This window comes from Microcebus murinus, chromosome 17 (genome assembly GCF_040939455.1).
Source record: "Microcebus murinus isolate Inina chromosome 17, M.murinus_Inina_mat1.0, whole genome shotgun sequence".
Taxonomy (NCBI): Eukaryota; Metazoa; Chordata; class Mammalia; order Primates; family Cheirogaleidae; genus Microcebus; species Microcebus murinus.
In genome coordinates this window covers 7,609,636-7,624,360 of record NC_134120.1, presented here as the reverse complement: position 1 = coordinate 7,624,360, position 14,725 = coordinate 7,609,636, and the positions used below count along the sequence as shown (strand labels likewise).

General features: G+C 34.6%; 1 protein-coding gene across 2 annotated transcripts in view; it reads left to right on the top strand.

The window, feature by feature from the left end:
- The window catches only part of DOK6 (docking protein 6), a 331,604-nt gene that overhangs the window by 97,809 nt on the left and 219,070 nt on the right, over positions 1-14,725 (top strand). The window contains exon 3 of one of the 2 annotated variants that reach the window (XM_075993804.1): positions 13,074-13,160. The exons of the other annotated variant lie outside the window; for it this stretch is intronic. Coding sequence (XP_075849919.1) covers positions 13,074-13,160 — 87 coding nt within the window. The remainder of the gene's footprint in view (positions 1-13,073; positions 13,161-14,725) is intronic. 2 annotated transcript variants of the gene reach the window in all.

Genomic DNA, 14,725 nt, shown 5'->3' with positions numbered 1-14,725 from the left:
TGATAGTAATGTGCTAGCTAATTCTGTTACACAGATAATCAGCAATCATTTATATTATATTTGAACCTGGATCAGAGAGCTTAAAGTTGGGAGCTAAACAATGTGTTATACGTGCTCATAAAGTAGTGTAAAGGACATTAGAAACTAAGAAGGGGGGTGAGGGATGAAAACTTACCTGTCAGGTATAATATACTCTACTCTGGTGAGGGGGCGCACTAAAAGCCCTAACTTCAGCCTTATACAATTCATCCATGTAACAAGAACATTTGTACCCCTTCATATTTTGAAGTAAAAATTATGGAAAAAAAAATTTGAATTTCTATACTCTCTGTGAGGTAGAGTATACTCTATATATTAATACATACTCTCTATATATTAATACAGATTTACTGGCAGAGAATGCAAGTTCAGTTTCCTGCCCAGTCACTTACTAGCTCATGGGTGTTTGGTTTTCTCATGCATAGATAAATTTTAAAATTGTCATATTACATATTTCTAAAGATTATTTGAGATATAATATCATAAAGCAGCTAGCACAATGCTTCCTGTTCTAACTATATGCAAAATTATTTGAATTCTAAAGTCTTACTGATACTTTTGTGTTGATTATGATTATGATTTTGGCAATAATGTTAAATCTGACTTAATGAGGAATTGCTAGGTTGTAAAATGTTAAGTCCATGACATTTAGTTTGTGAGTAAAATTTTGGCGGGCTGTGTGTATTATATGTTCTGTGGATTCCTGGTCAGAACCCTGCCAGCTGGGCAATGACATATACTAGCTGGAGCTCTCCAGCCAGTGCACCTGGGTTTATTTTTACTTATAAATATAACAGGCACAATCCCCAGAAAGAGGTATTATCTGATGTTTGGACCCAGCCATCACAGGTATTTCAATTCTAAGTTTATGGAGAGTTACAGGCCAAAAAAGTTGACACTTGACTGAAAAATAGCTAATTAAAGAAATGAGAGAAAATTGTGAAGAGTACCATTTAAATGAATAACTGCTAGTAAAATAAATGTTAAAATAAAATAAAGTTTGTAGGCTGGGCGCGGTGGCTCACGCCTGTAATCCTAGCACTCTCGGAGGCCGAGGCGGGTGGATTGATCGAGGTTGGGAGTTCGAAACCATCCTGAGCGAGACCCCGTCTCTACTAAAAATAGAAAGAAATTAATTGACCAACTAAAAATATATATACAAAAAATTAGCCGGGCATGGTGGCGCATGCCTGTAGTCCCAGCTACTTGGGAGGCTGAGGCAGGAGGATCGCTTGAGCCCAGGAGATTGAGGTTGCTGTGAGCTACGCTGACGCCACAGCACTCACTCTAGCCAGGGCAACAAAAGTGAGACTCTGTCTCAAAAAAAATAAATAAATAAAATAAAATAAAGTTTGTAGTAATTATCAAGACTATAAATATACTCCTAAGAAAATAATATAATAATTCTAAAGAGAGAATGTGTTTATATTTACCAAAAAGAAAATTATTTAAAATGTTGACATTTGCAAAGGGGAAGAAGGAGAAGATAGAATGCCAGAGGCTCTGTGTGTCCATCTTTTCCCTGGAGCTGCTCCTCCCTGGGGCAGGGCAGGTGGCCGTGGGCAGTGCCGGAATGCCATCGCTGGGATCAGGTGGTGTTGCCTTGTCCAAGGCCTAGACAACTGGCCATCAATGCAAAAAAAAAAAAAAAAAAAAAAAAGATCACCCATGTTCTTCGTATTTTTATCCTCAAATATCTTTTTGTAAAATCAAGGACTGACTCATCACCTATCATGGCTTGTTGCATGTCCAGCATTGTAGACTCATGAATCTTTTTTTTTTCCTTCAAAACTGAACATTGGCAGAGCTATAAATTTTTCATAGTTGCCTCTGACGGTCAGGTAAACAAAGGATGAATCCTTTCATGAGAAAAGCTGGCATGTTTGAAACCTTTGTTCTCTTGTGGGCAATTAATGGCCAGTCCAAATATTGGATCTCCAGAATTGGGAAAAAAAACAATCTGCATTTACAAGATGGCTTTAGGAAATTGACCAGTATGGATTTTTCAAACTGTCCTGTTTGTGATGTTTAAATACTTTATACTAGTAATTAATCATTTATTTTGATATGTCCTAAAATCTGCTATCATTCTCAGTAACAATAAATTAAAATAGTCAAATGAATGGAATGTTTCCACCATAAGTGAGGGGTTTCTGAAAAATAAGCTAAGGACACAATTATTTCTTTACCAACTTTTAACTCAGTGTTATGCCCTGTCTGGAACATACATATAAGTTTGTGAGTATTAATGGTCTCATTTAGACATTTGATATGTTTACTGTGAGGGAGATCTTGCTGCATAAATCAATTTTTATATGAAACTGCTATAAAATGGTATATACTCTTTTTAACTTCTTGGTAGAAAGAAATTTGAAATTCAAATCACTAGCTGCTGAAGGAAGTTATTAAAAATGCATTAGAGTTGAAAATGTAGCTGTATATAATTGTCATAACAGATATTCAAAACAAATTTATCCTCAATGAAAACTGAACTAGAGCAATTTACATAGAATCAGCTAATAAATTTTCCTTAATTTTCTAAGAAGATGAAAAAGAAGCAGTTCATAGAAATTTTAATAAAATAAATATGAGTTCCGTCTATAGGGAGGAAAATATAAATAAAACCCTTTAGAAGGCTGAATGAAGACAGAATGATGTGAAGTTTCAGGGATGAAACCACATAATGCCAGAGAAGTTATGCCTGTATTGGGACCAATCTCATTTCTAAATTCCCTATAACCCGACGCTGAAAACACCATTTCATTCTATCTGTTTGGTATTGGCAGTATTTATTTTTATGTAAAGCAAACATCTGAGAGAGTTGGGGAGAAGATAAAGGCATCCTTGTGAAAAATAGCCACCTATGAATATAGCATACCCTTAAAACTAGAAGCAAAATCGTTGGTAAAGGCAGAAATAGCACATGTGCACAATGTTATGTGGAGCACTCTCATTTTGATTCCATGAAGAAATGACTCTGTTCTGGCATGAACACATACTTGATGGGATGTGAAAGGTATTCAAAGGCTTGATGTCTCCTGACATCAATTCTCCAAGGAACACGGTTTATTTGGAGTAAGGCATCTTATGCATTCATTCATTGATTCATTAATATTTTTATCCACCTGCAATCTCTTATCTTGAAGAGGTCTCAGTTTCTTGAAGATAAGCACCTATTCACATACACATTGGTTCCTGGGGCAGTCACACCTTAATCCATAATCGTTTATTGATTGTTTTACTCATATTGTCACATATTTCTCAGGGAAGACTCAAAGAAATGGAATATGAAAAGTTGGTTTTTACACTGGATGAAAAGAAGGGAGAAATACCCAAGACAGGATGCACCCCCTATACAGAGTGTCTTTGATAGGGATGGGCTGGTTGTGAAAGAGCAACTCTAAAGAGAGATTAGCAAGAGACGCTAGGTGTTAAGACTTTTGGGTGTAGGAGATGTCCAAACCTGTGGTCTCAAAACAATAGGGGACTTCCCAAGCTAATTTTTATCTTTGTAATATTTCTTTCAAGGTCAATTAAAATTTTAAACAATCTTAGATATCACCAATAAAGTTATTCCATATGGCTTAAGGATGTCAAGGAAAATAGATAACTCAGTCACTGGGATTTCTGTTTAACTCATTTCTCTAGAGCAGATATGATGCAGACTTTTAGAAAAATGTCTATATGATTGATCTGGGCTTGATTTAGAGTATACAGCAGTATGATTTATGTTAGAAAAGTTGCTGTCTTTATGCTACTTTTTAAATCTGCCCATTTTTTTCTTTTGTAAGCCAACCATCCATAACGGTACTGTATCAGAACAAAAACATGGTATAATTTAAACAGTACATTTTTCTATCTGTAAGATGCAGATAATGTTATAGCACACAAAGTGAGAAGGTAATTGCATATAAAATAATGGAAAATGTAAAGCACTTATTGTTGTCAAAGGCATTTCTGCCTCAGATTTTGCATCGTTGAAATCAAGGAATAATTGGGTGTGGTGGCTCATATCTGTAATCCTAGCACGTTGGGAGGCCGAGGTGGAGGGATTGCCTAAGGCCAGAGTTTGAGAACAGCCTGAGCAGGAGCGAGACCCCATCTCTACAAAAAAAGTAGAAAAATTAGCCAGGCATGGTGGTGTGTGCCTATAGTCCCACATTCTTGGGAGGCTGCAACAGGAGGATCACGTGGGCCCAGGAGTTGGAGGTTGCAGTGAGCCATGATGAGGCCATTGTGCTCCAGCCTGGGTGACAGAGTGAGAACCTATTTCTAAAACAAAAAAGAAAAGAAAAGAAAGAAATCAAGGAATAATTTATGAATGATAATTTCAAACAAGTCGTTTTACTTTGTAAGTCAGATAGTATGAAAGAATATTCAGTACCACAACTCTGTTATGACATTATTTCTGAGGCATTTTGTATTGATATCACAGATTTAGATCCAGTGCCTTTAATTACTTTAGAATATCATCAGTGCATTTTTGGTTTTTAAAAATCTCTTTTTTGTCCATCAAAAAAAATTTGCTTAATTATGCAATATCTGACAGATGCAACAGGAGGAATGTTTATTACATAATGTTCACTCAGAATAAATTATTCTCTACTATTAATGGAAAGTTATATATTATACCTCAAGTAATGAATACATATTCGTTTAGAACCTATGATTTGAAAAATATTTCGGTGAAAATTTATTCTTGAATAAAATTTTCTGCCTCACTATAAATAGCTAGCATCTTTTAAAAATAAATAATAGTTGAACAATCCTAGTTTGCAGATCAAGAGCAACCACTAAACTGATTTTATTGATTAAAGAGCAGGTCCTTAATTTAGGAAACTGTGGGCTTTGAGACTCAGTAAAATTACTTGTTTTGACAGTAACTGTTTCATTTTTCTACTTAAAATTATTTTCACAAATAATTTGGCCTCCTGAAGGAATGGTTGAATTCCTACTGTACAAAACTGAGGGCAACAGGGTGATTTTTCCCCATTTATTTGAAGACAGAGGGAGAGAGAGAAAGAGAGAAATGCAAATCTTTCCCTCTAGTTCTCCTTTTCTATTTCTTTGAATCAAGTTAATCTTATTTAAATATCAAACATACCATAAAATTGAAATTCAACTTGATTTTCAGTAGCTTGGAATTCTTCTCTAATTGTTTTTATTCTTCCATAAAAGGCTTGTCTTATACACTGGAAATTGTCCTCCTACAAGATATACTCCTAGGCTTGGGGCTATCATGGTAATCTCCTAGTCCTGAAGCACGTTTAGCTTCTCTGAAGATGAGACGAAAGAAGTCAACTTTCCTACATTTTATTCCAGCTCCATCCTCAAGCAAACAGATCTGGTCGATCTCATCATTATCCCCAAGAGTTGAATCTTCTATGCAATTTAAACACTAACCATAATTGGGATATAGTTTTAATTTTCTATCGCTGCATAATAAGTTACCACAAACTCAAAGGCTCAAAGAATACCCCTTAATGAGCTCACAGTTCTGTAGTTCAGAATCCTGGCTCTGCGTGTCTAGGGTTGCAGAAGGTTGATGTCAAGGTGGCAGGTGGACTGAGTTCTCACTCAGTGGCTCGAGAGAAAAATCTTCTGAGCCCCTTACGTTGCTGGCAAGATTTAGTTCTTTGCAGCTGTAAGACTGAGTTCTGTTTTCCTACCAGCTTTCAACAAGGAGCTGCTGTCAACAACTAGAAGCTTTCACAGTCCATGATCCTCCCCCTGCCCAAGCCAGCAGGGGACTTGGAATCCTTCCCTTGCCTTCAATCTCTGACTTCCTCTTCAATGACTAACCGAAGAAAACTCCTTGTTTAGAAGGGCTCCAAGATGAAGCCAGGCATGCCTAGGTTTTATTATTTTTGTAATTGGCACATAATAATTGTCTACGTTTATGGGGTACAGTGAGGTATTTCAAAATATGTATACAATGTATAATGATAAAATCAGGGAAATTATTAACAGCATATCCATTACCTTAAATATTTATCATTTCTTTACATTGAGAACATTCAAAATCTGCTCTTTTAGCTATTTGAAAATATATAATATATATGTATAATATATACATTATATATACATATATACAATATATGTGTGTATATATATATATTATATATATGGGCTTGCTTACATTTTTGGGGGCTATTTGTTGAAGGAAACAGGGGATGTTTCTTTAAACTTCTGCATTGTGGTCTAATTCTAGTGACCTACCATTAAAATTTTAGCTTCAGCTTTCATGTGGGAAGGAATATTTTAGGCTGACAAAAGTAATGAAGCCATCTTTCTTTCATGGCCTGTAAAGGGTGAACACATATGGGCATCATATTTGAAGTGAAACATGGTACAACTTTGGCATCGGTCATGGGATTTAATTCCATAAGTTGTGAACTCCATGTCATTTGTAACACATTTATATCTTTCCCATCTCTGCTGTAGACACTGAAAAAGCTGGATAGTCACTTTTTCACACTTTTTACAAATAGGGAGGTATGTTTCTAGCAATAAGATATAAATTGAAGTCTGTTAGAACCTATTAAATAGGGTTTTATATTTTCTGATGTGACCAGCAATTCCTCTTATTCCTTTTTCCTAAATTGAAAGTGTGATGACAGGACTGCAGCAGTCATCGTGTAACCATGAGGCCAGCCTGCAAGAAATGCAATGAGGGCAGACATATGGGCCAGAGTTGCTGCCTCCAACATCACCAAACTACTGAACCAACACCGATAACTGCCTGCTTCAGAGTGATGTGGAAAACATAAGGTCCTGTTTGTTTAGATCAGTCCTCACCAAACTATTTTTTCTGTAAAGGGCCAGACAGAAAACAAAACAAAACAAAAAACTACGTTTTACAGATTATAAAGTCTCAGTTGCACCTCCTCAACTCTGCACATGTAGTGCATGAAACAGCCATAGACAACATGGAAAGAAATGGGCAAAGCTGTGTTCTTACATAACTTTATTTACAAAAACAAGTGGCAGACCAAATTGGGTCCATAGGCCATAGTTTGCCTACCCCACGTTTCAATCACTGATAATTGAGTTTTCTATTATTTGAGGCTAATTACATTTCTAACTAAATCTTTAGAAGTGTAAATTAACCTATTTTAATAGGTTTATTTTATTTTATTTTGTTAATTATTTATTATTATTCCTAGATGCTGATGGTAAACATTAGCTAAATGTGATTGCCAGTTAACTCATAGATCACACTTAGAGCTGGTCTCACAAGCTTAGGAAAGTAATTGCAGTCTCTTTTAGCTTTTTTGTACTCTTTAGAATTGGTATATATTAATGATCATTCCAATACTCTTTTCCAATTTCCACTCTGTGTCGTTTACTAAAGGAACGTGATTGTGCCCATTAGTTATGTTAAGAGGTTTCATAAACCAGGCCATAGACAGCTGAGCTAAAGACTAATTCAGAGCATCCCTAAGTGTAATAGGCATGCAATTGTTAATAGTGTTTTACCTGCTAGAATTTCACACATAATTCAATTGACTTCTCTTTAGGAACTGAATCCTCCTTCCTCCCTCCCCCCCTTTCTTCCTTCCTCTTTCATTTTATAGTGTGGTAGAATTCAGCCTCAATGGCAAAGGTTATATTAATCACATTACTCTATTATGGATGCTGTCACCATTGGTTTCCATAATATTTGCTTAATCTATTTTGTTTCCGTTCTTTAATCCCATTCATCGTTCCTCCTCCTCAAACAATTATTGCAATGAGTTTGATGGGAATCTTTGTATTCATAGGACTCTTATAAATGTGTACTGTTGATTTATTGTACATTTACTCCATTGTTAATTCGTGTATGTACTATTGTGTTATAACCCTTATTCAGTTTCTTATTTTTACTCATGTTGCATTATGGCTTTTACAACGTATTTGCACTTCTCTGTGTCCGTTTTTCTTCTAACTGCTAATGAAATCCCATAGTTTGCATTATGTTTTACATTTTCCTAGCAATAGAACTATTAATTTATTGCTAGCAACTTCTCCATTGCCTCGAAGAAGACCAAAACTAAAATTTTTGTACTGTGTCTTTGTGACCCAGTGTGAGAAACTTTGGGGTATATATAAAAGGAATGAGATCATTGTGTTAAAGATATTTAAATACTTAAATACGGCAGCTCCATTGTACATGTCTACCTGGTACATGAAGATGTCTATCTTCTCACATTCTCATTCCACTTGCAGTTATGCATTAACCTTCCCAAATCTGGTGGCTTTAAAGTGATATTCAATTGTGTCTTAATATGTATTTTTTTTCTGTTCTCAATGCGTTTGAGAAATTATTCATATGCATGTTTGCTTTCGCATTTTATTCATCCAGGAATTACTTGACAGTATTATTTGTGTGTGTGGTTTTTTTTACTGGAATTCCTACATTTTTCTCACTTGTCTCTTTTAAGGACTAGTTTTACTTCAGTTTTAAATATTGGACATAACTTCTCACCTATATCATCTGTCATTAACTTGGTATATGCATTAAACAGAAATCTGCAACTCAGATGTACACAAATGGGTTGAGCTTTGGTAGTTTTCTTTAAAAAAAAAATTCCCCCACCCCAAAGACCGCCTACATTTTATTTGATTAGGATTTTAGTTTCGCCTTTAGTATTTTGTTTTCCATCTGTTTGGTGTACAAATTTGTATGGTAAGTTATAAATTCCTTTATTTTATACTTAAAAAGTCAATTTTTTACAAGCCCATTTATTAAACCTTCTGTCCTTTCAATTATGGTGGCAGCACATATTTTACACAAACACACACACACACAAGTTTGTCTCTGAGTTCTCTATTCTATATTGTAAACTGTCTGCCTGTTTGTTTTTATTCCACTAATGCCATTCATTTTAAATTACCATGGCATCATACTATATTGCAACATTTAGTAGGGCAAGTGTTCCCTAAACACTCAGTTGGCTCTTATTTTCTAAAGTCACCTTACCACCTAAGAGCCTGGAATGTCTTTGCTTTTATTCAGCTTCTCTTTTAAGGTTTAAATTTCTCTCCAATCAAATATCTAGATACTTTGTAGTTTCTCTTATTATTGTGAATGCATTATTTTATTTTCTTCTAATAACTGTGGGTGTAGAGAAATCCTCTTATTAATATTTTTCAAGTTGACTGTGCATCTGCCAAGATTGCTGAATACTTTCATTGTTTCCAATAGTTTTTCTATTGACTATTTTAGTGTTCCTTTGTCAGTGGTCGTATTGTCTGAAAATAGTCTTAATTTTATCTCCTCCTTTCTTTATTATCCTGGGCCCATCTAACATTGAGGCCCTGATGGAGAGCATCCCTGCCATGTTTCCAGAAAGAAATAGCATGTATCTAATGCTAATTGTTAGTATATAGCCTTTTAACCAATGGAAATTATTTTATTTTCTCCATATAAGAATTCTTGTTGTATCACAGTAAAAGTTTTTCTCATAAAAGGTGTTGAGCTTTATCAATGATGTCATATTTTTATCTGCTGAAGAAACCATGTGATGCTTGTCATTTAGTCTATCAATTATGAGAAATATATTCATAGAGTTTCCCGATTTTAACTGAACTTTTATTCCTGGGACAAACTCGATTTGCATATTAGGATTTTTATTGTTATGTAAAATGCTGCCATATAGTTGTTAATGAATTTTAATTTATAATTGACATAAGAATTGTACATATTTGCGGGGTACAGTGTGATGTTTCATTGCATTTCAATGCATATATACATGCAGATAACATGATCATATATTTAGAAAGCCCTTAAGATTCCAACAAAAGACTATTAGAACTAACAAAGGATTTTAGTAAATTTATAACTATATCATTTTAAAAATATTTTTCATATCTTGTTTTGGAATCAATATTAAACCAGACTCAAAAGGCAGCTGCTTTGCTTCCTTTTCTGGATTATCTTGCAGAAGATATGAATTCACCAACCCTTGAAAGTCTGATAAACTCAATTATTAAATCATCTGAAAATGGGCTTTTGGGACATGAATATATTGTTTTATTCAAGTTTTCTACTTTTTTCTGCTGACAATTTTGGCATTTTGTATCCTCCTAAATATATAACTTTTTCATATATGTTTTTAAATTAATTAGCATACGGTTGTTTATAACCTCCCTATAAATATTGAGATTGTTTTGTTTGTTAAATTTTCTCCTTTGCATCCTGTGCTTGATTTATTTCTTCTGTTATCTAACTTGCCAGAAGTCTTTTTCATTAATCATTGCAAATGGAGCTTTTGTTTTGTAAAATTTTATTTTTTTCTTGATTTCCTTGATTTCTCCCTGATCATCATATAATCTTTCTTTATGAAAATGTTCTGTTGCTTTTTATTTACTCCCTCAGAGGATGGCTTAAATTCTTTACCATCAACCAGTTTTGTTCATGAAAATATTTTTAAAGTTAAATGTTCCCTTTAAGCATTATATTATCAGTGTCTTATTTATTTATTTTTGAGACAGGGTCTCTCACTCTGTCACCCAGGTTGGTATGCAGTGGCACCTGCATAACTCACTGCAACCTCAAATTCCTGGGCTCAAGCAATCCTCCTGGCTCAGCCTCCTGAGTAGTGGTACTACAGGTTCTTGCGACCCCACTCAGCTAATTTTTTATTTTTTGTAGTGACGGGGTCTTGCTGTGTTTTTCAGGCTGTTCTCAAACTCCTGGCTTCAAGCAATCCTCCTCCCTTGGCCTCTCAAAGTACCGGGATTGCAGGCGTAAGCCACCAAACCTGCCAGTGTCTCTTAAATTTTGACATTTACTGTTTCATTTTCATTAAAATCTAAGTATTTTGTAATTTAACTTACAATTGCTTTTTAAACTCATGATTCTTTAGAAATATGCTACTTACTTTTTATATATATATAGGATAATTATCATCTTATTATAAATTTTAAGTTATATTTTATTATGGTTACTGATTGTAATTTGTATAATTTTGTTGTTTCAAGAATTTACTAAGCTTTTTTAAATCACTTAGTATCTTTTCAGTTTTTATAAATACTCCAAATGTCTTAGAAAAAAATTATCTGTTTTGCTTTTTATTGATCGATATATGTGTATAGCTCTGCACAAATAATATAAAATAGCTTGACTCTACTAATTATATTTTGAAGAACTTCCATATCTTTGCTTGTGAGAGGGTAGATATCCTACTTAACTTCCTTGTGAACTGTCAGAAACTTTTGACACCTTGATTGGTATAGAGTTTGCTCTTTTTTCTCCCTTCCCTTTGGACTATATAATTTACTGGACAAAAGTCAACGTGCTTGCAAGATCAGTTAGGATTTGGTGTAAGGATACACTGTACTACTTTTAGCATCTGTGTAATCTTGCCTGAGAACCAAGTTTGATGGGTTGTCTACCCATGATTTGAACTTGGGCACCATGCGTAGATTGATACAATGTCATACATGCAAGCAGTTTCTCTCAGACTTTTCTATTCTTGTTTCCATTTGTGACACTTTTAAAAACTGATGGATGTCAGCAGAGTTTGTACCTAATCATAGCCTTGTATCTTTTGAACAGCTGCAACATTTTTACAGCAAGGATCTCTCCAGCTGTTGCCAATTTTTTTATTTTTATTTTTTATGCCAGCAGAACTGATCTTCTTTCTATAATACTTTCTGTCTCATACATAATGGTAGGTCAACAATCCTGGTCTACTCATCCTAGTTCTTCCCAGCTGTCAGATGTGTGAAGTAAACATAGAACTTCTTTATTTCAAGTACCCATTCCTCTGTTTTGATTCCAGAACAGCCAACAAGAAGCAGAGTTACAAAAACCACATCTAGGCCGGGCGTGGTGGCTCACGCCTGTAATCCTAGCTCTCTGGGAGGCCGAGGCGGGCAGATTGCTCGAGGTCAAGAGTTCGAAACCAGCCTGAACAAGAGCGAGACCCCGTCTCTACTATAAATAGAAAGAAATTAATTGGCCAACTAATATATATATATAAAAAATTAGCCGGGCATGGTGGCGCATGCCTGTAGTCCCAGCTACTTGGGAGGCAGAAGGATTGCCTGAGCCCAGGAGTTTGAGGTTGCTGTGAGCTAGGCTGACGCCACGGCACTCACTCTAGCCTAGGCAACAAAGCGAGACTCTGTCTCAAAAAAAACAAAAACAAACAAAAAAAAAAAACACATCTAGTAATAATAACGTTCATAGATACTAGCCAGGTATTTTTTTAAGATCCTTGTGAAAATCACCAACAAGTCTACGATTATAGACTATAAAAGTATGGAGGAATTATTTTACAATGAAATGTTTCGTGCACTTAAAGAGAGCAACCTGGAGACTCCTTGTAATTTTACTGCAGGGAAGACAGTGGTACCATTCTCTTCTCTCGTGTTCTTTGCACTGGCTTTTGAGGTTGACAGCAGGTCCTCCGTGCTGCTGCTTTTTTGTTACCTGTTAATGTGCCCAATCCAGAAAAAGAAAAGAAAAAAAAATCAAAACAAACAAACAAAAAACAATTATTGGCCATAAACAAGGCAGAGAGCGGAACAGGGCCACAAGCCTCCACAACATTCAGACCTTCTCATGTAAACATTTGAATGACTTCTGCAGGTAGATTTCCCCTACCCTAGTGGCTAGTTCCCTAACTGAGAGGAGATAACTCCAAAGGTGAGGTGAGGTGAGGTTACTCGCATGGTAACAAGTCAGCCTTGCTGTTGGTCCCCATCAAATGTCAATAAATGAGTTTTCCAGAAGGCTTTGTGCTCTGTTTCCTTATCACTCCATGAAATGAGTGTATTACTATTTTTAAACACATGAATAAATAAAAAATAAATATTTAATAGTTTATAAGTTCTAATATCTCTTATGGTAATCATTAACAGATATAACCCACATGAATAAAGTTAGGTGAGAATATACTTCGGAAGTTGTCTATTTTTTTTTTTTATCTTTTTCTTTAAATTCCAAGCGTCATGCCTATAAAGTGGTTGTAGGACTCATAAATTAGAACGGAGATAGTCTTCCTCTATGCTCCCTTACTTCTGTTTTTTTCCTTCTATCATAGGGTTTATCAGAGTTATTTCTAATCTTGTTACCCAAACTAAATTACGAAGTCCTCCGGAACTCCTTTGATTTGTCTGCACTTAGCACCGTGAGTTGCTTAGGGATTGCTCTTTAAAATAAAAATTTAATAGCATTGGTTAGCAATGTCGTCATTTGGGTAAGGTTATATTTAGGCATTGATTCTTTCACTTATCAGACTTTAATATTTTAAATTTTTGATCATGGCATTTATTGATTTGGACCTGAGCAACCTGAATTTTTTTTCAAGCAGTTATTTCTTTAATTCAATTCTGTTAATTCCATATTTATTTAAGATAATTTATTTTAATGCTTTTATTACACTTTAATCAGTATTTTGTGCTTTTATACCTATGTTAAAAATCAATATTTCAGAAATATTAATACATACTGTATTTTTTAGTGATGGTATTTATTATTGGAAAGTTCCAGAATCTCACAATTTTAATGAATTATAATTATTGTTATGTCATATGACAGGTTTTAGATGAACAAAAACATTCTTGTTTTAAAATATTTTAGAAATTATTTTAAAATTGTCCTCATCTAAGTAAATACAAAGAGTTTTCAATTGGATAGTCAATACATATAGTATTGAGAATGAAAAATGAGGACAGTAGATTCAAATACATTAGATCTTGACCTGAATTTTTATGATTCAAAATATTTTTTAAAACTAGAATTTTATACTCCTCATTAGTGTTTTTCTTTCCTGGCATGTCTTTAATTTCCTAGGGTACACACTAAAGTAAATGGCATCACACTGTTAATTAACAACAAAAAGTCTTGCATTATTCTAGAAACCACTGTAACAATGTCTGCTTGAAGAGGCTATCTGCGTTTCTAAATGTAAATTTTACAGAAGAGCAAACACTTTGTTTGAACTACATCATCTGTCAGGTTGCCTAAGGCACTGAAGGTAAAAAAAATCCCTAGTGTTTGCTGTATTTTTCTAAGATATCCATTAGTTTATTTTGTTGATTTTTTGCTATAAAAGGACAAAAAAAATCTAGAAACCGCAATATCTCTTCTAATAGTATTTTATATTTGCAAAAGGTTCCCAAAACAGGTTTATAAATGTTTTTATAATATTGTTTGATAGATACAATTAGATATTATATATAATGTAACTTGACACTATATCACTTCTATGCTCACTTTTTCATATAAATTATGAAGCAACACATAATTTCCATTGTTTTTAGACTCATTTTTTTTTATTTCAGCATGTTATGGGGTACAAATGTTAAGGTTACGTATATTGCCCTTAACCCCCCCCCCCGGAGTCAGAGCTTCAAGCATGACCATCACCCAGACGGTGCACATTGCACTCATTATGTATGTATATACCCATCCCCTCCCCCCTCCCACCTGCCTGACACTTGATGAATGTTACTACTATATGTGCACATGAGTGTTGATCAGTAAGTACCAATTTGATGGTGAGTACATGTGGTGCTTGTTTTTCTATTCTTGTGATACTTCACTTAGTAGAATGGGCTTCAGCTCTATCCAGGATAGCACAAGAGGTGCTAGATCACCATTGTTTTTGGTTTTTTTTTTTTTTTTGCTCCATGTTATACATATACCACATTTTATTAATCCACTCGTATTTATGAGCAGTTGGGTTGTTGT